The following is a 24,227-nucleotide window of genomic DNA, read 5'->3' as shown; positions in this document are numbered from 1 at the left end:
GGACAATAGTGCATTTGTCACAAAACTTTGTGTCTTTTCCAGAAATTCAAAACCATTATATAATTATGGGAGGTGATTTCAACTTTGTGCAGGACCCGGTGCTGGATCATTCATCTACTAAAAGTGTCCCACTGACTTGCTCGGCAAAAACCTTGCTCAAGCTTTCACTGCAGTATGGCCTTACAGATCCTTGGTGACATAAATTCCCAGGAGGTAGAGCATTTTCTTTTTTTTCACATGTTCACCGCACATACTCCCGTATAGATTTTTTTCTTTTGCATGTTAGGCTACTTTCAAAAATTGTTACGGCTGACTATCACAGTATAGCAATTTCAGACCATGCTCCGATTTCTCTTGACCTGGCGCTGTTTATTCGACACAGTCCACTGAAAATATGGAGGTTCAATTCAGTCCTTTTAGCAGAGGAACATTATAAAGAATATATACAATCTCAGATCTCATTATTTTTTGAATTGAACGATTTACCTGGTACTAGCAAAGGTATTCTTTGGGAGGCATCCAAGGCTTATATAAGGGGCCAACTAATTTCCTTTATTTCTAATAGAAAGAATGTTGAAGCTTCCCATATTATTGGTCTTCTTAGGGATATCAAAAAGGTTGATGATCAATATGCCATTAACGCGGATCCTATACTTTATAATAAACATGTCTCTTTGCAGTTAGAGTTTGATCTTGCCTCCACCACAAAGGTTAGAACCTTACTATTAAAGTCCAGACAGTGCTTTTATGAATCTGGTGACAAGGCTGGAAAGCTCCTTTCACATCAAGCTAGGGCTGAGGCTTCCTCTCGACTGATTCCAGCAATAAAGTCTAACTCAGGCGAAACCCTGACAGATCCGGTGGAGATAAACAATACCTTTGCAGAGTTTTATGCAACTCTTTATACTTTGGATGCGCCGCATTCTCCTGATGATATATTAGATAACATTGATTTCCCTTGCATTAGCAATGAGGCGGTGGAAGGTCTGGGAGCCCCCATCACAGTGGTGGAGGTCCAGGGGGCTATTGCTGCACTTCAGAGCGGACCCCCTGGACCCGACAGTTTTTCGTCCGAATACTATAAGGCCTTTTCCACTTTACTCAGTCCCACTTTAAAGGATATGTATAATGAAGCGTTTGCTCTTGGCCATCTTCCAGACACTCTGTCTGAGGCCACTATTTCTCTGATTCTTAAGAACAAAGACTCCCTGCTTTGCCGAAGTTATAGGCCTATCTCGCTTTTAAATGTAGACTTAAAAATCCTTTCCAAGATTCTTGCCACTCGACTACAACATGTGCTGCCGGACATTATCGGACTGGATCAGACAGGCTTTATGCCAGGTCGCCAATCATCATCTAATACTAGACGTCTTTTTAATATTATAACTTCTCCTGACTCTGTAACATCAGAGTTTATTGTGCCCCTTGACGCTGAAAAGGCCTTCGACAGGGTCGATTGGAGGTTCCTGTACAATGTATTGGCCAGATTTGGACTCGGCGGGGCTTTTGTGGACTGGGTTAAGTTGTTGTACTCCTCCCCAAGACTTCAGTTCGGACGAATGACACTTTATCACCTTATTTTCCTCTAGGCCGCAGTACAAGGCAGGGTTGTCCACTTTCCCCCTTGTTATTTATTTAGTGATTGAACCTTTAGCTCTCTGGTTATGTTCAAAAGCCAAATTTAAGGGTATAAATCGGCTAGGTCAGGGGTGGCCAAGTTCGGTCCTCGAGAGCCACATTCCTGACACTCTTAGTTGTCTCCCTGCTCCAACACACCTGAATCCAATGAAAGACTCGTTACCAGACTTTTAATGAGCCTTTCATCGGATTCAGGTATGTTGGAGCAGGGAGACAACTAAGAGTGTCAGGAATGTGGCTCTCGAGGACCGAACTTGGCCACCCCTGGCTAGGTACTGTTCATAAGGTTTCTTTATATGCGGATGACCTTCTCCTTTATGTTTCGGATCCTACTACCCTCTTTTCCCACAATTTTGAACATTTTAAATGCATATAGTAGAGTATCAGTCTATAAACTCAATTATCAAAAAAGTGAGTTGTTCCCTATTAATGATTCTGCTAAAGCCATCTCTCCCACCATAGTCCCATTTCATTGGTCAATCAGTGACTTCGATACTTGGGGATCCAAATTTCTGCTTCTCTTTCTGATCCGTTTCGTGCCAACTTTGTCCCTTTGATTGACAAGACAGAGCGAGACTTCACATGCTGGTCGTCCCTGCCGCTCTCACTTGTGGGTTGTATAAATTTGGTCAAGATGGTGACCTTCCCAAGATTTCTTTATTTATTTCAACACCTTCCTATTCTTCTTAATAAATCTTTTTTTGATAAGTTGGATAGACTGATTTCAGCCTTTCTCTGGGGAGGCAAGCCAGCCAGAATTCGAAAGTCAGTTTTGCAGTCTCCAAGGGACAAAGGGGGTTTTGCCTTGCCCGTTTTCAGATATTACTACTGGGCAGCCAATGTGCAGAAGCTTTTGTTTTGGATGTGCGATGAGAAAGATCAAGTGCCTGGTTGGATACATTTGGAGAAGAGCTCATGCCCATTTCTTTGCACTTGATTTTGTGTTCTCAACTTCCAGTTCCACTCTCGCGGTTGGTTGGCTGTCCGGTAGTGTTGACCTCCTTAAAAATTTGGAACCAATTAAGGAAACAATTTGGGCTTGTAGGCCCCTCTGTTCTAACTTCTGTATACAGAAATTGTGTCTTTGAACCATCTAGAACTGATCCAGCATTCCGAGCCTGGCACAGTAATGGTATAAATTCAGTGAATGACTTATACATAGGCAATATATTTTCATCATTCGAACAACTGTCTACTACTTATAACCTCCCAAATAGTCATTTTTTCCATTTTTTTCAGATCAGGGCCTTTGTTAAAAAAATATTCCCACATTTCCGAACCGTCCTCCAGAAACCTTATTAGAAGCCCTACTCTCTACAGATCCGATAGCTACAGGATGTATCTCGGTTTTATATAAGTCATCTGGTCAGCATCTTCAGCGTCCCTCAATGCAATCAAGAATGCATGGGAGGAAAGCCTTAATATTATACTTACTGAGCAACAGTGGAAATCTGCTTTGTCTCTTATTCATGCATCATCTATTTGTTCCCGTCATAGATTGATTCAATGCAAGGTCTATTTAGGGTTCATTATACGAAGGCGAGATTAGCAAAAATGTTTCACTCTGTTAGCGATACTTGTGACAAATGCAATATGACACCAGCAAATCACACACACATATGTTTTGGCTATGTTCCAAGCTGGGACCATTCTGGACATACATTTTTGATGTGCTGAGTAGGGCCTATCACTGCACTATTACCCCCAATTCCATTTCGGCAATCTTTGATATTCCCCATATTTCGGGCCTGCCAAAAGCACTTAAACGGGCCCTGGCGTTCACTACGCTTCTGGCCCAGAGGCTGATTCTTTTGAATTGGAAATTGCCCCAGGTTTTCAATTAATGGCTCTGTTAAAACTTTCCATAACACCTGGGATCCTTTTTTACAATATATTGACTCACTGAATATTGTATACGTTTTGGAGAATGATTAGAATGGATGTTTTTTTTTTTTGCGATGGGTGTCTATTTGGCCCTTAGAAGGGGGAAGTGGGTGGGTAGGTTTTGACATGTAGCAATTTTTGTAAACTGAATGAATGTTTAAATTGTTCTGTGCTATATGTTGGGTTCAATTTAAAAATGTTCAATGAATAAAGTTGGAAAAAAAAAAAGAGTGTGCATATCATGAATGCTTGGTCTTGTTGGATTTGTGAGAATCTACAGAATCTACTGGTACCTTGTTTCCCATGTAACAATAAGAAATATACTCAAAACCTGGATTAATCTTTTTATTCACGTTAGCACTACTATTATTCTGAACACTACTGTATACACATATTGTTAGCATCTCAAAGTTGACTTATTGATGCACAAATTAAACTAATGGCCAGTGTTCAGTTTCTTCAGCTTCACTGTCTTAATCATAAAATAAATAAAATTAGGCAAAATATTGATTGACAGCATGTCTTAAAGATGCAACTAAAACCAACTTGTACTAAAAAATGAAAAATCCACAAAAGCAAATGTTAGGCAATTTATAGTCAAAACAAACAACACTCAGTATTAATTTGAAAATAAACGATATTTGAGTTCACCTTCATTTCAGCTGTTCAGTCAATAAAATGAGAATTCTTGTAACCATAAAAAGTTTCCTTTTATTTGATATCCAAACAAACAATTAGTTTCTTGAGACAGCTGCTGTGGCATCTGAGAGGGAAACGGCACATTTGTGAGCATGATGACGTCAGAACGGCTCTTATCATAAAGTCAATGATATTTTTCTCTACGCAACAAGCGTAGAGAAAAATAACGCAACAGAACGCCTCCTGCAGGTCGATGACTAACTCTGCTAAATCTTAAAATATGTGAACTGATAAATATCACATTGAATATTTATGTTATGCCACTGAGATGTGCAGCTCTTCAAACAAATAAAAACCCCTCCATTGCAAACTGCATGAAGAGTCTGGTTTAAACTCCGATTCCTAAAATGTTCTGATAACATTTTTAACAACAGCAACTGATTTACGGAACAGACATTTAAACAATTAAAAAAAAGTGTAGAAATGCCAAATATCAATGTTGTGTGTAAAATCTGGAAAATGTTTATACACACAGAAATCATAAGGAAGAGAGAAAATAATTTAAAATCCAAACATAAAAACATGAAGTGTAAAAGTAAAGTTGAAATGTAAAACATCTTTGGAAGTATTAAACAGAATTAGAAGATACAAAACACAATGATTAGAATATGAAATAATAAATAAATAAATAACATTTAAGGCATGAAGAAAATAATTTAAACAGAAATGTCATAAATGATTCAAAGTATAAAAACAATTCCAGTTTACAATTTAAAAAGGATTAAATATGTAATACAAAATATTTAAGGTGTAAAGAAAAATATTTTACATTGCAATGTGAAATATGATTGGAAGTGTAAAATATAATTAGTAGGTACAAAATAAAAATGATTACAAATAAATAAAAATAATACATACGTAACAGTTTAAAGCATAAAAAATTTAAACTAAAATGTTATAAATGATTCAAAGTATTAAAACAATTTCAGTTTACAATATAAAAATGATTAAATATGTAATATAAAAGTGTTTAAGGTGTAAAGAGATTTATTTTAAGTTGAAATGTAATAATTTTCCCTTTAAGTTTCAAAAGAGCTCTCATTCCTTTATTTATGTTCTGTATCTGCTTATTCCAATTCAGGGTTGGGTAAAGAGATCTGATCAAGGACTAAAACAATAGAGCAGTGCAGTCTCTTTTAACCCCTACGTGATATCGTGGGATTTAACCATATCTAGGGACAGCTGGCATGAACACCACAGAGAATCCCGGGCGCTGTGTGGGAGTTTCAGCACAAACCATTCAGCCCCGCTCGGGAAACTTAAAAAAGCATACTCGCTGTCACCTAGCGGACCTACCGGTTTGAAATGGTTTCCACTGGAACCCCTGTCCTCTGAACGGTTTGTGTCGACACTCTCAAACTCCGCCTGGGTATTAGTCTCTTTCCACAAATAGCGTCAGTTCTATCGGGAAAATGGTGTATTGTTTTGTTTTCGTCTGCAATCACCGAAGCAGTCGTGAGAAGTGCGTTTTTTTCAGTTCCCAGTGGAGAAGGGAAGACAAGGTGAATGTGAGAGATCGTGTCGGTAAATAGTCTACACAGCTAACCAGAGCCTGCAAAAATTAAGCCCTTTTTTTTTTTAATGGGAGCATTATCAATTGTGCATTTGTGATCTGAAGTGCACGTGACGTTCACACATTCCCAAAACATGTTCCTCCTCATAAATTCCAGGTCACGTGTGTGTGTGTGTGTGTGTGTGTGGGGGGGGGGGGGGGATGTTATTTTTGCACGTAGACATTGTTTCTACATCAACAGGCAGAAACTGCACTGCAGCTTAAAAAAAATCAGCCTTTTGTTTTCTGGAAACAGTGAGAAAGATGTTATCACGAGAAATCAAGTTCTGCCATCTTGAGATCATGAAATAATTAACTTGTGATCTCGAGATAAGTCTGATTACAAAAACTGCAAGCACAGCTGTTCTCTGTTGCCGTAGTAACAGACTGATGTGAGCCACTTCAGCCTGTAATGCGAATGAGGTTCGAGTTTCTGCTGAACACGACGGCACATGGAGAGTGCGTATCTGTTAGCGCGTACTCGTCCGTGTTTGATCTGCCTCAGTGTGTCCGTGGGGTCACAGCCTCCTCTGAAAAGGAAGAGAGAAGAGGGAGGAGTCACTGAGTGACCTCTGAAAGAGCAAATGCTGACTCCGGGTCCAAATCATGCTGCCCCCTTGTGGACATTTTACTTTGATGCTACTGTTGTTACAACTATGGTTGTGTTGATACTATAATTTACTCAACACCAGTGACAAGGAAAATACTCTATTAGTGGTAGTGGTGGTGGTGGTGGTGGTGGTGGGGGGGGGCAGGGGATATATATATATATATATATATACATATATATATACATATATATATATACATATATATATATATATATATATATATATATATATACATATATATATATATATATATATGTATATATATATATATATATATACATATATATAAACACAGGGTTGGGAGGGTTACTTTAAAAATGTATTCCGATACAGTTACTAGTTACCTGTTGAAAAATGTAATCAGTAACGTAATCCAAGTACCATAATATTAAAGTAATGTAACTTGATTACTTTTAGTTACTTCTACTCCAATATCAAATATGCTAATACAGACAAAAGAAACTAAATATAAATAGTCTTGACCACATAGTACAGTTTATTAAGCAAAAATAAAACTGTTTCTTTTACATGGCATGCTCTGTTTTACTTCACATTATGAATTAAGAGCACCACAATATTGTTTTAAACACACCCAGCGTTCACCTGCTAAATTTTCAACAAAAAATGCCAAACAAATGAAGGATAATGAAAACTCAGGTGGTGGGTGGATGAATTTGTAATTAAAAGTGGCTTGCAGAACAATATACAAAACAAAAAAAGTCTGCTACTTGTTCAGTAAACATAAAATTATCTTACTTTAGTCTTTCACGTAGCATTTGCACCATGTTTAACATATCAGTCCACTTATTGAACTTTCAAAATAAGAACAAAAGCATAATGAAAACCATTAAGTAAATCCTGTCAGTAAGGAGGCGTGGTCGCCACTTTAATTCCGGGCAAGTTAGTGATTTGCGTGCATAGAAGTTCAAGAAACAGGTGGAATATGGCGGAAAGCTCCGCATGTTGGCAAAGCCACAAACGGAGGAACAAGGGAGACAATATTTCCTTCCATAAGTAAGTGGTTTTGGTTCTTCTTGTCACTTTGTCTGTGATATTTGGATGATAAACAGCTGATGTTTCCTGCCGTGTCGCCCGATGACACGGACCATTAACTCTTCACTTATGTCTAGTTGATATTTTCCAGTTAAAATACTTGTTAGTGTTTAAAATTGTTCGACAAGACGGGATTTTTTTTTTAAATTTGCACCTTAAAATAATGAGATTATAATGACCCATGCTGTGCCGCTCACAGTCACACCCACACATAGAGACGTGTATCCACACCACTGACTTCATGAATGAAACTCGTTCAATAAAGTATAATTGTGTAAAAATATAAAATGTATATAAACGTGTTGTAATGGTTTCGGAGCTTGCGCTGCGTTGAACATGCCTATCTCTCCACAATTTTTCTGATACTCACTGGACTGGTAAGCATTGAAAGCCGAGATAGGCATGCCCCAACTTGTCCTCTGACACACCGAAACAGAGGTGTTCCTTTGTCTCGCTCGATCAGCGAATCGGTTGTGACGCACGAAGCCTCCGCGCGGCTTTCCATGACAAAATCTCGTTAAAAGTGAAATCTGCCGGAAAATGGCTGATGTCCAGCTCTTGTGATAACCAGAGACAGTGCACACGATGGTCTCGGATTGATAGAGCCATCAGTTTAGAAATAATATGGTGATTCATACCTCTCTAAGGCGGCACGGAGCATGGCGCACCGAGCACCATTGTGGGCAGTCCTTAAAGCGACAGTAACAGTCCTTATTCTCTGTGAAGCCCGTAAAACTTTCACCGAAAGCCAGATAAATGTTTCAAATGGTTTCCAGCTGCCAGTCTCTAACAGTTTCTGAAAAAATTCTGATGGAAAAAAGACCAAATCATTCCGCCATTTCCTGACAATGAAAATCCGACGAAGGGGCTGGACCACTCCTTCCACAAGGTGTGCTCACAGGCGAATGACGCAACCGACAGGCGTGGAAAAACTCACACGCACGAGGGTTCAAGCATGTCTGACATAGAAACATATGAATCAAATCCATATATTTTTTGAAAAAATAAAAAGGACCATTACTTTACGGACAGACCCCGTATATATATATATATATATATATATATATATATATATATATATATATATATATATATTACGTATTTGAACACCCTGTGGTTTTGCAAGTTCTCCCACTTAGAAATCATGGAGGGGTCTGAAATTTTCATCTTAGGTGCACGTCCACTGTGAGAGACATAATGTAAAAAAAAAAAAAATCTGGAAATCACAATGTATGATTTTTTAATAATTTATTTGTATATTACTGCTGCAAATAAGTATTTGGACACCTACCAACCAGCAAGAATTCTGGCTCACACAGACCTGTTAATTTTTCTTTAAGAAGCCCTTTTATTCTGCACTCTTTATGTGTATTAATTGCACCTGTTTGAACTTGTTACCTGTATAAAAGACACCTGTTCACACACTCAATCAATCACACTCCAACCTGTCCACCAAAGCCAAGACCAAAGAGATGTCTAAGGACACCAGGGACAAAACTGTAGACCTGCACAAGGCTGGGATGGACTACAGGACAATAGGCAAGCAGCTTGGTAGAAGACAACAACTGTTATGATTATTTATTAGAAAGTGGAAGAAACACAAGATGACTGTCACTCTCCCTCGGTCTGGGATTCCATGCAAGATCTCACGTTGTGGAGTAAGGATGATTCTGAGAAAGCTCAGAACTACACAGGAGGACCTGGTCAATGACCTGAAGAGAGCTGGGACCACAGTCAATCAATCAATCAACTTTTTTCTTGTATAGCGCCAAATCACAACAAACAGTTGCCCCAAGGCGCTCCACATTGCAAGGCAAGGCCATACAATAATTATGAAACACAGTCTACGTCTAAAGCAACATAACCAAGGGATGGTCCAGGGTCACCCGATCCAGCCCTAACTATAAGCCTTAGCGAAAAGGAAAGTTTTAAGCCTAATCTTAAAAGTAGAGAGGGTATCTGTCTCCCTGATCTGAATTGGGAGCTGGTTCCACAGGAGAGGAGCCTGAAAGCTGAAGGCTCTGCCTCCCATTCTACTCTTACAAACCCTAGGAACTACAAGTAAGCCCGCAGTCTGAGAGCGAAGCGCTCTAATGGGGTAATATGGTACTATGAGGTCCCTAAGATAAGATGGGACCTGATTATTCAAAACCTTATAAGTAAGAAGAAGAATTTTAAATTCTATTCTAGCATTAACAGGAAGCCAATGAAGGGAGGCCAACACGGGTGAGATATGCTCTCTCCTGCTAGTCCCCGTCAGTACTCTAGCTGCAGCATTCTGAACCAACTGAAGGCTTTTTAGGGAACTTTTAGGACAACCTGATAATAATGAATTACAATAGTCCAGCCTAGAGGAAACAAATGCATGAATTAGTTTTTCAGCATCACTCTGAGACAAGACCTTTCTGATTTTAGAGATATTGCGTAAATGCAAAAAGGCAGTCCTACATATTTGTTTAATATGCGCTTTGAATGACATATCCTGATCAAAAATAACTCCAAGATTTCTCACAGTATTACTAGAGATCAGGGAAATGCCATCCAGAGTAACGATCTGGTTAGATACCATGCTTCTAAGATTTGTGGGGCCAAGTACAATAACTTCAGTTTTATCTGAGTTTAAAAGCAGGAAATTAGAGGTCATCCATGTCTTTATGTCTGTAAGACAATCCTGCAGTTTAGCTAATTGGTGTGTGTCCTCTGGCTTCATGGATAGATAAAGCTGGGTATCATCTGCGTAACAATGAAAATTTAAGCAATACCGTCTAATAATACTGCCCAAGGGAAGCATGTATAAAGTGAATAAAATTGGTCCTAGCACAGAACCTTGTGGAACTCCATAATTAACTTTAGTCTGTGAAGAAGATTCCCCATTTACATGAACAAACTGTAATCTATTAGACAAATATGATTCAAACCACCGCAGCGCAATGCCTTTAATACCTATGACATGCTCTAATCTCTGTAATAAAATTTTATGGTCAACAGTATCAAAAGCAGCACTGAGGTCCAACAGAACAAGCACAGAGATAAGTCCACTGTCCGAAGCCATAAGAAGATCATTTGTAACCTTCACTAATGCTGTTTCTGTACTATGATGAATTCTAAAACCTGACTGAAACTCTTCAAATAGACCATTCCTCTGCAGGTGATCAGTTAGCTGTTTTACAACTACCCTCTCAAGAATCTTTGAGAGAAAAGGAAGGTTGGAGATTGGCCTATAATTAGCTAAGATAGCTGGGTCAAGTGATGGCTTTTTAAGTAATGGTTTAATTACTGCCACCTTAAAGGCCTGTGGTACATAACCAACTAACAAAGATAGATTGATCATATTTAAGATTGAAGCATTAAATAATGGTAGGACTTCCTTGAGCAGCCTGGCAGGAATGGGGTCTAATAAGCATGTTGATGGTTTGGATGAAGTAACTAATGAAAATAACTCAGACAGAACAATCGGAGAGAAAGAGTCTAACCAAATACCGGCATCACTGAAAGCAGCCAAAGATAACGATACATCTTTGGGATGGTTATGAGTAATTTTTTCTCTAATAGTCAAAATTTTGTTAGCAAAGAAAGTCATGAAGTCATTACTAGTTAAAGTTAATGGAATACTCAGCTCAATAGAGCTCTGACTCTTTGTCAGCCTGGCTACAGTGCTGAAAAGAAACCTGGGGTTGTTCTTATTTTCTTCAAAATGTCATGTCAGCATCATGTCGAAAGACATGATGCTGTCATAGTTTAAAATCCTGCAGGGCAGCAAGGTCCCCCTGCTCAAGCCAGCACATGACCAGGCCCATTTGAAGTTCACCAGTGACCATCTGGATGATCCAGAGGAGGCATGGGAGAAGGTCATGTGGTCAGATGAGACCAGAATAGAGCTTTTTGGAATCAACTCCACTTACCATGTTTAGAGAATGAAAACAACCCCAAGAAAACCATCCCAACCTTGAAGCATGGGGGTGGAAACATCATACTCTGGGGGTGCTCTTCTGCAAAGGGGACAGGACGACTGCACCGTATTGAAGGGAGGATGGATGAGGTCATGGATTGCGAGATTTTGGCAAACAACCTCCTTCCCTTAGTAAGAGCACTGAAGATGGGTCATGGCTGGGTCTTCCAGCATGACAATGACCCCAAACACACAGCCAGGGCAACTAAGGAGGGGCTCCGTAAGAAGCATTTCAAGGTCCTGGAGTGGGCTGGCCAGTGTCCAGACCTGAACCCAATAGAAAATCTTTGGAGGGAGCTGAAACTCCAAACCTGAAAGATCTAGAGAAAATCTGTATGGAGGAGTGGACCAAAATCCCTGCTGCAGTGTGTGAAAACGTGGTCAAGAGCTACAGGAAACGTTTGACCTCTGTAATTACAAACAAAGGCTACTGTACCAAATATTAACATTGATTTTCACAGATGTTCAAATACTTATTTGCAGCAGTAACATACAAATAAATTATTAAAAAAATCATACATTGTGATTTCCGGATTTTTTTTTTAGATTATGTCTCTCACAGTGGACGTGCACCTAAGATGAAAATTTCAGACCCCTCCATGATTTCTAAGTGGGAGAACTTGCAAAATCGCAGGGTGTTCAAATACTTATTTTCCTCACTGTATATATATATATATATATATATATATATATATATATATATATATATATATATATACATCAATGCAAACAATAACATTGCTATTTTAATGTGTCTGACATAGTGAAAAACAAAAATAGATAACTATGAAAAACCACAAAGCTTTTATAATGCAATTTATAAAACAAAACAAAGTATTTATGTTTTATGAGCTAGTGCATAAAAATCCCCCAAAATAACTTTTTAACTTATATATTCACTGCAAAGAAAACAAAGCTTGAATATGTTATTTCATACATCCTGTTGTGGGCTGGGGTGTTTGGCTGGCTTGGTTTTTGTTTTCTGTTTCTCCCACCAGGTGGTATGCATTCAGGACTGAGTGGCTGGGCATTAGGACCTCACCCTGAACACCTGAGGCTTGTTTTCACGTGCAGGTCATCAGGACTCACAGCTGTGGTGTATTTTGTCTTGATCAGAGATTGCTGCATTTAAACCTTGAATGCACAGTGTGTGATGGCCAGAGACTCGACCTTGTGAGCAGACGTGTGAGATCGACGTCAGGAGAACAATCTCACCATCACGGACGCAGAGACCGCTCCAGGTTTGATGCCACAGTCTGTGAAGGAGGATTGGGTGAGGTCTCATGCTCTTCAGCACACTTCCTGAGGTAATTTGGTTTTGGTGACTTTTATGAAGTAATGACAGTGGATTTGGTGTCCCTCACACCTTGTGTTAGTGAGCTGTCACGTTATGCTAATTGTCTAATCAGCTTCTGCTGCAGTGGAGATTTGAACTGAGTTGTTCCGTGCCTGCAGGGTGAGAAGCTGATGTATAGATTAAGCCAGGAAGTGTTTGCTGATTGCGTGCACCTTTGAGTTGTGTCTCTCTGTGTGGAGTTGGACTCACCTCATGTTTTCTTTCTTCACAGACTTGGTTTGTCGCGGCCACCTGGGGGGTGTCGGCGGGGTCCCTGGGTCCGAACTGCTGTGGCTCCGGACCGTTTGCGCTGTTGAGAGCGCGCCGTGTTTTCACCTCACCAGACCGCGGACATTTTTGGTTGTTTATCATCACTCACTGTTATGTTTATTAAATTCTGTTATCTTTTGAACCGTGCTCTGCTTATTTTATGCTGGGTCCTTTCAAACGCTGGGTCGGTGCTCCAACCGCGTCCGAAACATAACACATCCGTACCATTTTCACAGTTTTGCAAGCCAACAGTTTTCAGAAGTTACCAACTTGGGGTTTCTGAGCAGCCTTTAATGCAGCAATAGTATAACACAAATATGAAGCTGTTGGCAGATGTGTGAGTCATGGCTTTAACGCCAAATGACACTTAACCCCTTAACGACTGTTGTCGCATATATATGCTACAATATTTGACTCAAATATGCAACATACCAAATTGACCAGTATGCCTGTTGTCGCAAATTTGCAACATACCATTATTATTATTATAACATAACTTAAATTATTACCAAAATACCAAAATTACTATTTATTTTTTGTGCAAAAGTGTAATTAATAATCTCAACATTATTTACCATCTACGTAAAGGCAAAAACACACACAAAACATTTTTTTATATACAGCTATATAAATTCAGGCGTTAAGGGGTTAAAGGAGACAATGCAACCTTGTCATATCTAATGTCGCTCTGTGATGTTTTGTCTTTGGCCAGCTTTCTTTTTTATTACCAACAATAGTTGCATTGCGGCTGGTTGTGTCTGAAGCCACTGTACGGGCTACTGAGATATTACGGGTGCTACAAAGCATTGGTTCTTCTTCCACTTTGAACCAATAGGAGCCCTGTCAGACCCGTGTGTGTGTTTGGAATTTTACAGCAGTTAAATGAGCGAGGGGAGGTGCTCTGTGCAGTTGTGTGTATGATGTTGATATCGACACTGTTGCAAATGAGTATTAAATATGATCCCAATTTTAAGTGTCTGAACATTGCCATTTTTTTTGACAACCCCAGCTACAACACTTACCCACAAGTACATCATATCACCAGCAGAGCGGAGCTCCACATACATTAGAGGAACCCAGAGAACCTGCACTGGCACAGAGAATATATGGAAAGGCCGTATGATCGAACCCACAACCTCTGTGCTAACCACTGCAACACTGTTCTGCTCAAACTGATGGAAGGCTGCATCTGACCAGTCAGCAATAGTTTCTGGACTGTCAGAATACTGAGCCTGGAGTACTCTGGTTCTGGAGACTTTCCTGGGTTCCTGAAATATCTAGTGTGGTGTGAGAAGTCCAATAGTTGCTGCATTAGGCTCCAAAAGGTGAAGATCACGAGGTCAGATTAGCAGTAAACTGTTCATCTGTGTCACTTTAGTTTTGTCTTCAATGTTTACCCGTTTCAAATATCAAGCTCCTCCCCCTTTTAGTACTGAAGACACCCTGTTCCCAAGTATCAGCACTGACACCATTAGGAACAAAAGAGCTGTGATCAAATACGGTAGCAGTCTAACACAATCAAACGCTCACAGATGAAACTGACGATTTCCAGTATTTTAAATAAAAATTGTGCATTTAAAACGATAACTCCAGAGGCTGTATTCAGCTTATCAGACAGCCTCAAAATGCAGATTAAAAAAAATGATAGAGGTTTTCAATATTTTTGAGTTGGGGGGGGGGGGCATGAATACCCCGAGTAGAGGTGCAATCCAGATGCGCCCCTGATGTGCCATGGTGCTCATTGTTTTTGCATTCCTTCATGAAGACTGCGCACCACAGTATCACCTTTTGGTGGTGATAGAGAGCAAAGGTGCCCGAAACTCATCCAGAAACAGAAAAAGAAAAACCACCTGTTGTCGTTCACCTCCTCTACCCTTCCCTCCACCTTTTATCATATCGCTCAGACAGTAACTAAAATACACTGAATGTTGACGGCTCTAGGGTGGGCATTAACGGGCTGTAGCCCCCCCGCCAACAGTTCCAGTAGCCTCACTCTAACACCATCAGAGACTTCAGTGACTGATGTTCAAAATGCAGTTTTTAGCCTCGGACTCTCAATACCACTGTTCTGTGACTGATGCAGGACTGTCGAACCAATGACCTCCTCAAGGAACTCAGCCATTGGGTTGAAACAAAGATGTCCACATGGGATCATAAAAAAAAAACCCAAACCAAACCCGAGACCTACCTGCTGTGCACACGGCTCCCCCAGCAGGACGCCCAGGTTGTGAGAGTTTTTCTGGTAGTAGGAGATCAGCTCTCCCAACGTGGCAAAGGAGATCTTATCTGACACAAAGTATGCGCCAATGATGGAGCGCTGGATTCGGTAGTGGTACACCTTCCCCTCGCTCCGGACTGTCAACAGGGGGAGGGGAGGTTACTTTGTGTTGAACTACATACTTTTATCATTTCCCACAGACAAAAGCACAAAACACAATGTGAAGGTTCATCATTAAAACATTTAGTTTATAAGTGGGAATATAAGATGAAATTTTCATTGACACAGGTGCATTATTGTAATTTTACCACAGGACATCTGTCATATTTATTTGCTTATTCAAGCTCAAACATAAATGTAAAATCTCTGTTGCTGGCACAGCAATCATCTTCAAAACACCTCTTATGCGCTTCCATGCATGAAATAAACAGCAGAAAAGTATTTTTCCAGAGAATATTACTCATGTGTCTATTTGCACAGGATTAATATAACCTAAAGTCATTTCTGCAGGTCATTTTACAGAAGATAAAAGGCGCTGGAATCTTTACTGACTCATGAACATGCACTCCATAAATAAATAAATAAATAAATAAAAATACGTAAATAACATAAAAATGAAAACTGACTGAAACGACACATTTGCACAGAACTAAAAACCACTGACGAATACGGCTTCAGAGGTACATTATTATCTCACTATTTAATGAGCAGAGTTTATTTTTGATTTCACATTAATAAAACATACAAAAATCAACATTCCAAAAGTGTCAATTATGCCTTTATTTATTAAACTTAGCTGTAAAATTAAAGGGGGGTGGGGATTAATAAATAATTTAACCCCAATTTCATGTATTTTTCATAGTCTTCACCTCACAAACAACATTTTATGTTGTTAAAAATTACAACAGCAGAGAGAGACTGAGGAGTGGATGAATGAGATGGATAATAGACCTGAAGAATCGATGGATGGGTGGATGGATGGATGGATGGATGGATGGATGGATGGATGGATGGATGGATGGATGGATGGATGGAGAACAGTGGTCCTTACCAGAGATGGTGTACTCGTCACTGTGACTCTCACTGATGCGAACCAAGAAGGAGCCATCTTTGTTTTGGGAGGCGAGCAGCAGCTTCTCAGCTTTCATACGGTTTATGTTGCCATAATACCACCTGTGTGCAAATACAACAAAATAAATACAGATGAAAGAATGATGGAACAGGACAGTCAATGAAATAATAAGACAAAAATAAAGAGGCACCTTCTTAGAGTGCATATCTCTGCCAAACAATCCTGCAAATTTGCTTTCAGATGAAGATTATTTCATGTTTTATTTCTGTTTTTTTCCAGCACAGTAACTTCATAAACATCACCTCCTTTAAAAATATAACAGATCCAGAGCCTGTTCTGCATAACAGGACATGAAATCCTGTCATAACGAATTCTTTGACTACTTTCAGCTGTTCCCTCTTCTCCTCCTACCTGGTAGCTCCATCCTCAGCATCCTTCTCCCTATATACCCTGGGTCCCTCCTCTGCACATGCCCAAACCATCTTAATCTCGCCTCTCTGACTTTGTCTCCAAACAGTCCCATCTGAGCTGTCCCTCTGATATGTTCATTCCTAATCTTGTCCATCCTCATCACTCACAAAGAGAATCGCAACATCTTCAGCTCTGCCTCCTGTCTTTTTGTCAGTGCCACCGTCTCTAAGCCATACAACATAGCTGGTCTCACTACTGTCTTGTAGACTTTCCTCTTCACTCTTGCAGACATTCTTCTGTCACAAATCCCTCCTGCCACCTGTCTCCACCACTCCACCCTGCCTGCACTCTCTTCTTCACCTCTCTAACCACATTCTCCATTACTTGGACTGTTGACCCCAATATTTAAACTCATCTACTTTCAAAACTTCTACTCCTTGTAACACACTATTCCACCAAACTCCTTCTCATTCACACACATGGACTCAGTCTTGCTCCTATTGAACTTCATTTCCCTTCTCTCCAGAGCATATCTCCACATTTCCAGGCTAGACTCAACCTGCTCCGTCTGTCAACCTGTCCATCACCATTGCAAATAAGAAAGGACTCAGAACTGATCCTTGGTGTAATCCCACTTCCACCTTGAATGAATCTGTTAACAAGAAGTGAACAAGAAGTCTGTGGGGTACAGAACCTTCTCCTACCGTGGTCCTACTCTTTGGAACGATCTACCTGCAGTTATTAGGCAGTCTGACACGGTGGAGACTTTTAAATCAAGACTGAAGACCCACTTTTTTAGACTGTCTTATCATTAAATTTGTCCAGTGTTGTATAGTAATGAAGTAAAAATATTTCACTACTGTACTTAAGTACATTTTGGGAGACTTTGTACTTTACTTGAGTTTTTTTTTTAATTCAGCTTACTTTCACTTTTACTTCACTACATTTCCAACCTTAATTGCATACTTCTACTCCGATACATTTTCTATGCGCCATGCCGTTACTCGTTACAAAAAAAAAACAACAAACAAACAAACAAACAAACAACAAACACACACACATGAAAAAACTTTGTGTTTTCACCCAGAGACACCACTGATTACTAGTGACTGCAAGGAGTCAGGCCGATTGTCATGAGGCATGTCCAGTAGGCTTTTTTGCAGTTGCGCACTTGGGGGGTGTTTGTCAGGAAAATGATCATTTCTCTACATTGATTACAGACCTGCAGCAGGCCTGTAATCAACTTTTCTGCAGCGCGGCTTTGCTTTGAACCTTGAACCAACTGAAGCAGTGATTCGCAGGTCGAAGCAGTGCTTTAAACTATGATTCATGGAGTCATTGTTTTATTTCGCTTTATCCTAATTTTTCCCTGCTAAAACCCTGAAGAGCATATGTCTGTGAGTAATATTTCATATTTTTATGTTAAACCGACCTGTTATGGTCTTCTGAAACAGTTGATAGATGTATTTTATAACTTAAAAACGGGACCGATGCTAACACGTTAGCATGTGTATAGCGTTTTCAATGTTAAAGTTAGCATTAAGCTGTTCAGATCAGCACGTTTGTGTTAATTTGTTTTCTGTATAATTAATGGCTCAGCATTTGTTGTTGTAAAAGAGTCAAATTGTAATTTTTGTAATTAATTTTTATTAATATATTAATAATAATAGCAACAACAATAATAGCCTACATAATAATAATGTTACAATACAATTTTAGAGAAAGAGACAAAAAGAACCTAATGAAACAAAACACAACCGAAAAGATAAAACCATGTAACAATGAAAATAAATAAATACATATAGAAATAAATAGAAATAAATAACTGTTTCCTGTGAGTAGCCTACTCTCATTTAGGTTTTGAAACCTTTACAAGCCTAGATAAACTTTGTAATATTAAAAAAATCAGTCCGTTTTTGATTATTAACATTTACTTGTACTTTTACTTTACTTGAGTACATTTAGTTGTACATTACTTGTCATACTTAAGTACAATAAATACTAGATACTTTAAGACTTTTACTTGAGTAGCATTTCAATCAGTGACTTGAACTTCTACCAAAGTCATGTTTTTTAATGGGTATCTGTACTTTTACTTTCGTCTGATTTTCCGGTACTTTATACAACACTGGCTTTCTCCAAATCCACAAAACACACAATGTAACGCCTTCTGACTTTATACTTCTCCATCAGCACCCCCACAGCAAACATTGCATCTGTAGTGCTATTTATTGGCACACCATATTTCTGCTCACAGAGCTTCACCTCTTCACTTCTACTACTGCCCATAACTTCATGCTGTGGCTAATCAATTGTATGCCTCTGTAGTTACTACAGCTCTATACATCACTCTTGTTCTTAAAAATAGGAACCGGCACACTTTGTCTCCACTCCTCAGGCATCCTTTCACTTTCCAAGATTTTATGAAAATCTGGTTAGACACTCCACTGCAAAACTCTCCTAAAATTTCCATGACTTGCTTCACCTGACACAATTTCTTGTGGTATCCACCATGATACAACACTTTGAACCCACCTCCCATGTTTCTGGGCTTCCTTCTCTTCCATTTAGCCCCGTGTACAAACAGAATATCTGCTTTTGTCCTCTAGATCATGTCAGGCAACAAAGTCCCTTTACTTTTCATGAACACACAATTAGATTAGATTAGATAGAATTTTATTGATCCCTTGGGAAGACTCCCTCAGGGAAATTGGGGTTCCAGCAACACACAGGGTAAGAAGCCCACAGAGTATCAAAAGTGAAAGTGAAAAAAAGAAAAAACAGTTTGCAATATAAATACACATACTGATCAATACTGGTTTACTGATGATCAACAGGGTGATCCTGCTTGGATCCACATGGATGATGACACCTCGGCAGACCCGAGTAAAATCATCCACAAACAACTTTGCAACTGTTAAAATGCACAAAGAAAATGTTTGTTTTGAGATGGGAGTGCTGCTGTTTGCTGAGATGATCTGAGACGGACCTGTATTTACTGTCAGGAGGGCGGGTCAGATCCACAACGTTCAGATTTCACTGAAACTATCAACAAGCAGAAAACATCAGATATGAGCCTGTGGAGGAATCTCTAAACTCTGCAGCTTGATGCACTTTCATTGAAATCGTAACTACAATACTACACATTTGTGTACTACTACACAAGTGCAGTAGAGTCATTCTCTTCCGGGAGTCACAAGGATTCGTTCATCTGCTACTGTCTGAGAATACATTGTCCATTCAAATGTTGTCACCTGATAAAGACGAGAAAATGTGACCAACACTCAAATTTTAAGCTCAACTCAGCAGATTGTCTTCAAACGAGAAAACCCTGTTTGTCCATCTGCTCTCAGCAGTTTGCTGGACAAACAGACACTGGACAGTTTTAGTGTTGTATTCTGAGGACAACGGGACATGATTACACAAGCACAGAACATGGAGAGATCAGGCCTTGTGTCCAAGAAGAGGACAATAGGACATTAAGATGTGGGTCTCAGGATGGGGGAGGCTTCTCTAAGGACTGTGGGAATTATGTGAGAACACAGAGACGTGTGTCCAAGCACAGGAAAATGGGACATCTGAGGACTAAGGAAATGAGTCTGAGGACACTGGGAGACATTAGAACATAAGAAATGGCAAATCTGAGGATGCTTCTGATGGACAGTGAAAGGCGTGACAATGTTGGAACAAATGCCCAAGGACAGGGAAGCAGGACCTATGAGGACATTGGGACATTGGTCTGAAGACAGCCAGACATGCTTCTGTGGACCGTGTGAGTCATGTGAGAACATGACTCCAGCAGCAAAACATTGGGATGTCTAAGGACATTAGGATGTGGGCCTGAGGACACTGAATACATGAGAACCTAAGGGACAGAGGTCCAAGGACTGGACAATGGCACATCAGAGGTCATCGGGACATGCTTCTGATGGACAGTGAGAGACGTTACAATGTTGAAACATATGTCCAAAGACAGAGCATCAGGACCTCAGAGGACATTGGGACAGTGGTCTGAAGACAGCTGGACATGCCTCTGAGGACAGCATGAGACATGCAAGAACATTAAGACATGAGTCCAAAGGCAGGACAATAGAATGTCTGAGGACGTTGGGATGTGGGTCTGAGCACAGCAGGAGATGTGCAAGAACAGTAGGACATGTGAGGACAGTAGAAAGATGGAAGACAATGACATATGGTGACAGTATGACATGCATTTGAGAACAGCAGGAGACATGAGGACATTGGGACATGTTTGGTGAGTGTGGACACAGAGCTGTAACATGATGATTCTCTTCAGTCCCAATAAATAATGGACAAGCTGCAGCTGCAGAACATATTCAAGTCCAAAACTGAGCTCAGAGGGATGGGGGGGGAGTGCAGAGGGGGTTTATTCCTATAATGGTCCGCCCTGATAGCTTGACAAACTTTCACCGACAGGTGGTTGGCTGCTCAGTTTTACAAATCTGCACTACCATTAGGGGCAGCACCAGATGCCTCTACATCAAAACAGTACGTGATGAAATTCATTGGTAATTGTTGATGCTTGATGTAAACGTCGAGCACCTGCTCAGTTATTTTGTTGCATCTCAAGCTGGTCACACAACTACGGCGGAAAATTCAACCAACTAACTATGAAGTGCAGCAGCAGCACACATCACAAAAACACTGCTTTGACTCATTGGCCAGACATCTTATCTCGCCATCGGTCGAAGGTGAAGCACTCCAGCTGCCCATGCCGCCCTGGGAAAACGCTGATAAGCTTATCATTGACAAGTGACGCTTTTCTGCACACTCTAAAACATGCAGCTGTGTTTAGTTATGTCCACTTGCTACCTCTCTTTAATATAAAGAGCTCTTACAAGTTTTGGATGTTGAACTCAACTTTGCAACTCAACTCAACTTTACAAGTTGACAACTAAACACAGCTGCAATGTTTTAGAGTGTAGAAGGCTTTTAAAAAGTACAGTGAAAAGATTTTTTTGACTTTTGAACCTCCCTAAATGAATTGGCTTTGTGAGGTCACCACACCTTTGATGACAGTCCAGGAATTAGGAAAAAAAAGCTATTGCACTCACCACATTTTTTACAAAGTAATCCAGCGACCTTGACCTTTTGACCCTTAATAAATAAACCAAAAAGGGACTTCTTGGGGTCTCTATGCTTAACACACAAAATAAGTTTGTCCTGACAAGATAACTTAGAAAAGACTGGACAGATTTCCTTCAAACCTGGTGGGAATATTACTTGGATGGCTATTTATAGGCAATTGGATTTTCAAGCAGTTTGGTCAAAGGTCAAGGAAGACATCAGCCCAGTCTCACGCTTTTTGTGACCCGTCACGTTTATAATCCTCCCCCAGTGAATTCATCACAAAATGCACCCCATTGAGTCTAGCGTGATTAATTTAATTTAACAAGGGAGATCTGGACATTAATAAAGTTTCCAATTCACCGAAGCTCTTTAAATGTGGAAAGAGATCCACGCAAACTCCACCCATGGGAATCGAACCCATGCCCTTCTTGCTATGAGGCAACAGTGCTAACCGCCGCACAACCCTGATCTAAAGCGCACGCTGACCGTCAAGGTATTTGTGACTGATGGAAATCCTCTCTGCACTCACTTGTGTTTGGCGAACTCGTCCTGCAGCAGAGCCACGTAGTTGGCCGGGATCAAACCGGACTCCAGGGACCCGGTGAGCTTCTTGGCCAGCACGTAGTCCCCCCGCCTCTCGATCACCGACAGTTTGTCGCCCTCCTTCACCGTCAGCTCGCTGTCGCTGCGGGCCACGAAGTCGTAGATCGCCGCGTAAAGCTGCACCGGACGCTTCTTGGGCGACGGGACGCGGATGACGGTCGACACGGTCTGGATCTCCGCCGCCTGCACCGCCGCGGGGTTGGCGATGACGTGGTTGTGGCTGGGGTAGCGAATGTCGGGCCAGATCCAGTTCCACAGCCGGTTTAAACACGGCATACAGCGGCGGCAGCAGCTCTCCATCCCGGGACATGAAGGACGCGTCAGTAGAACGCGCTGCGGGCTTCGGTAATCCTCCGGGAACGGGTCGTGGACTCGGACAGCAGTAGTACCAGCCTCCTGCTCGCTCCTCTCCTGCCTGGAAACATACGTCAACCGCGACGAGGCAGACGAGCCGGAGGAACCGGTTTTCTGCTGAGATCATAGACCTGTGTCCTCCGCACCTGCAGTGCGCACAGCGGGAATGCGGAACCGGAACGGAGGACGTCCAGGTGGGATCGGGTCTCTTGCAAGGAGACCAGCAGAGACAGTTAGAAAATCCCAGCCCTGTTCCCGGTAAAAACGTTAATCCATCCTGCAAACGCTGCTAATCCGGTGCAAGAATCCGCAGAGCTGCGTAAAGTTTGTTTGGCGGCGCGCAACTCCAACTGCAGGCTGCGGCTGCTGACCTCCGGAGAGGAGGAGGAACCGAAACAATTAAACGATTCTTCCTCATTCACTGACTTACTCAAGGAAAAAAAACAAAAAAACAAAAAAACAACAACAACAAAAAAACAAACAAACAACACGTTTGTTTTCATCAAAATTAAACGTTGAAAACGACCATAAACCACGTTTTAAACCTGATCACTTTTTAAAACCGTCATAAAGCAGAAATACTAGTTCTAAATAATTGGTTAAAAAACAAAAAAAAAAACTTAATCACATCAGAATTCTGACGCAGGTGTCAGAGAAGAGCATAATAATAATAATAATAATAATAATAATAATAATAATAATAATAATAATAATTAATAACAGAACATACTGTACTACAGTTTTAAAAGGACATTTGTCCAAAAATAAAAAAACATTAAATGAAAAACTCATTAAACATAACTATAATAAAGAGATTAATCAGTGTTGAAAATAATTATGATCACATTTTCGCATTCCTATTTTTTTTAACCAAAAATCTGACGTGGTTAGTAAGTGAAACTCTGAAATTTGTGTTTCTACACTAAGAAATAAAACGTTGAATTTAATTGATAAAGTTAAGGTAACTTTTTCCACATAACATTGTCAGTTAAGTGCAAAACAATATTGTAGTTGAAATTAATTAAATCAAATGAAACATTATTACTTAAATCCCTAAAATTAACAATTGCAAGTATGTTGAAAATAATAGTATTAAAACCCCTGTGTAAATGTGCTCATAAACAAAACCGGAAACTGTTACACTTGTAAATGTGCCAAAGTTTATTTGCATTATTCATGTTTGCAAAGAAAGCGGAATAAACAAGAAATATTTAGCTCTGAAAAGCTGGCAGTCAGGCCCATAATTATTTGGACAGTGGTGATTTTTGTCATTTTAACATGACAAATAAGTAAGTAAAGTGTGTATGAATCCGACTTTACCAAATCAAAGTTTCACTTGAAGATAGATTTTGAATAATTATTTCTGACATAATGGTTTAAAAAAATGAGAAATGTCTTTTTAAAGTTAAACTCGCTTTGTTTGAGTCAAAAATTGCAATTTTTTGTGCATCATTTCATCCAGTAAATACAATATTAATACCACAGA

General features: G+C 40.0%; 1 protein-coding gene across 1 annotated transcript in view; it reads right to left on the bottom strand.

The window, feature by feature from the left end:
* The window catches only part of zgc:194282 (tyrosine-protein kinase Srms), a 94,204-nt gene extending 71,168 nt beyond the window's left edge, over positions 1 to 23,036 (bottom strand). Inside the window, exons 1-3 of the mRNA XM_034171772.1 lie at positions 22,314 to 23,036; positions 16,262 to 16,383; positions 15,181 to 15,347 (exon numbers count right to left, since the gene is read on the bottom strand). Of these exons, the coding sequence (XP_034027663.1) occupies positions 15,181 to 15,347; positions 16,262 to 16,383; positions 22,314 to 22,687 (663 nt within the window). The 5' untranslated portion in view covers positions 22,688 to 23,036. The remainder of the gene's footprint in view (positions 1 to 15,180; positions 15,348 to 16,261; positions 16,384 to 22,313) is intronic.
* Between the last annotated feature and the right edge of the window lie 1,191 nt (positions 23,037 to 24,227).

The sequence above is a fragment of the Thalassophryne amazonica genome, chromosome 6, assembly GCF_902500255.1.
Source record: "Thalassophryne amazonica chromosome 6, fThaAma1.1, whole genome shotgun sequence".
NCBI classification, from domain to species: domain Eukaryota; kingdom Metazoa; phylum Chordata; class Actinopteri; order Batrachoidiformes; family Batrachoididae; genus Thalassophryne; species Thalassophryne amazonica.
The sequence above is the reverse complement of the archived record's forward strand: the minus strand, read 5'-3'. Positions and strand labels throughout refer to the sequence as shown.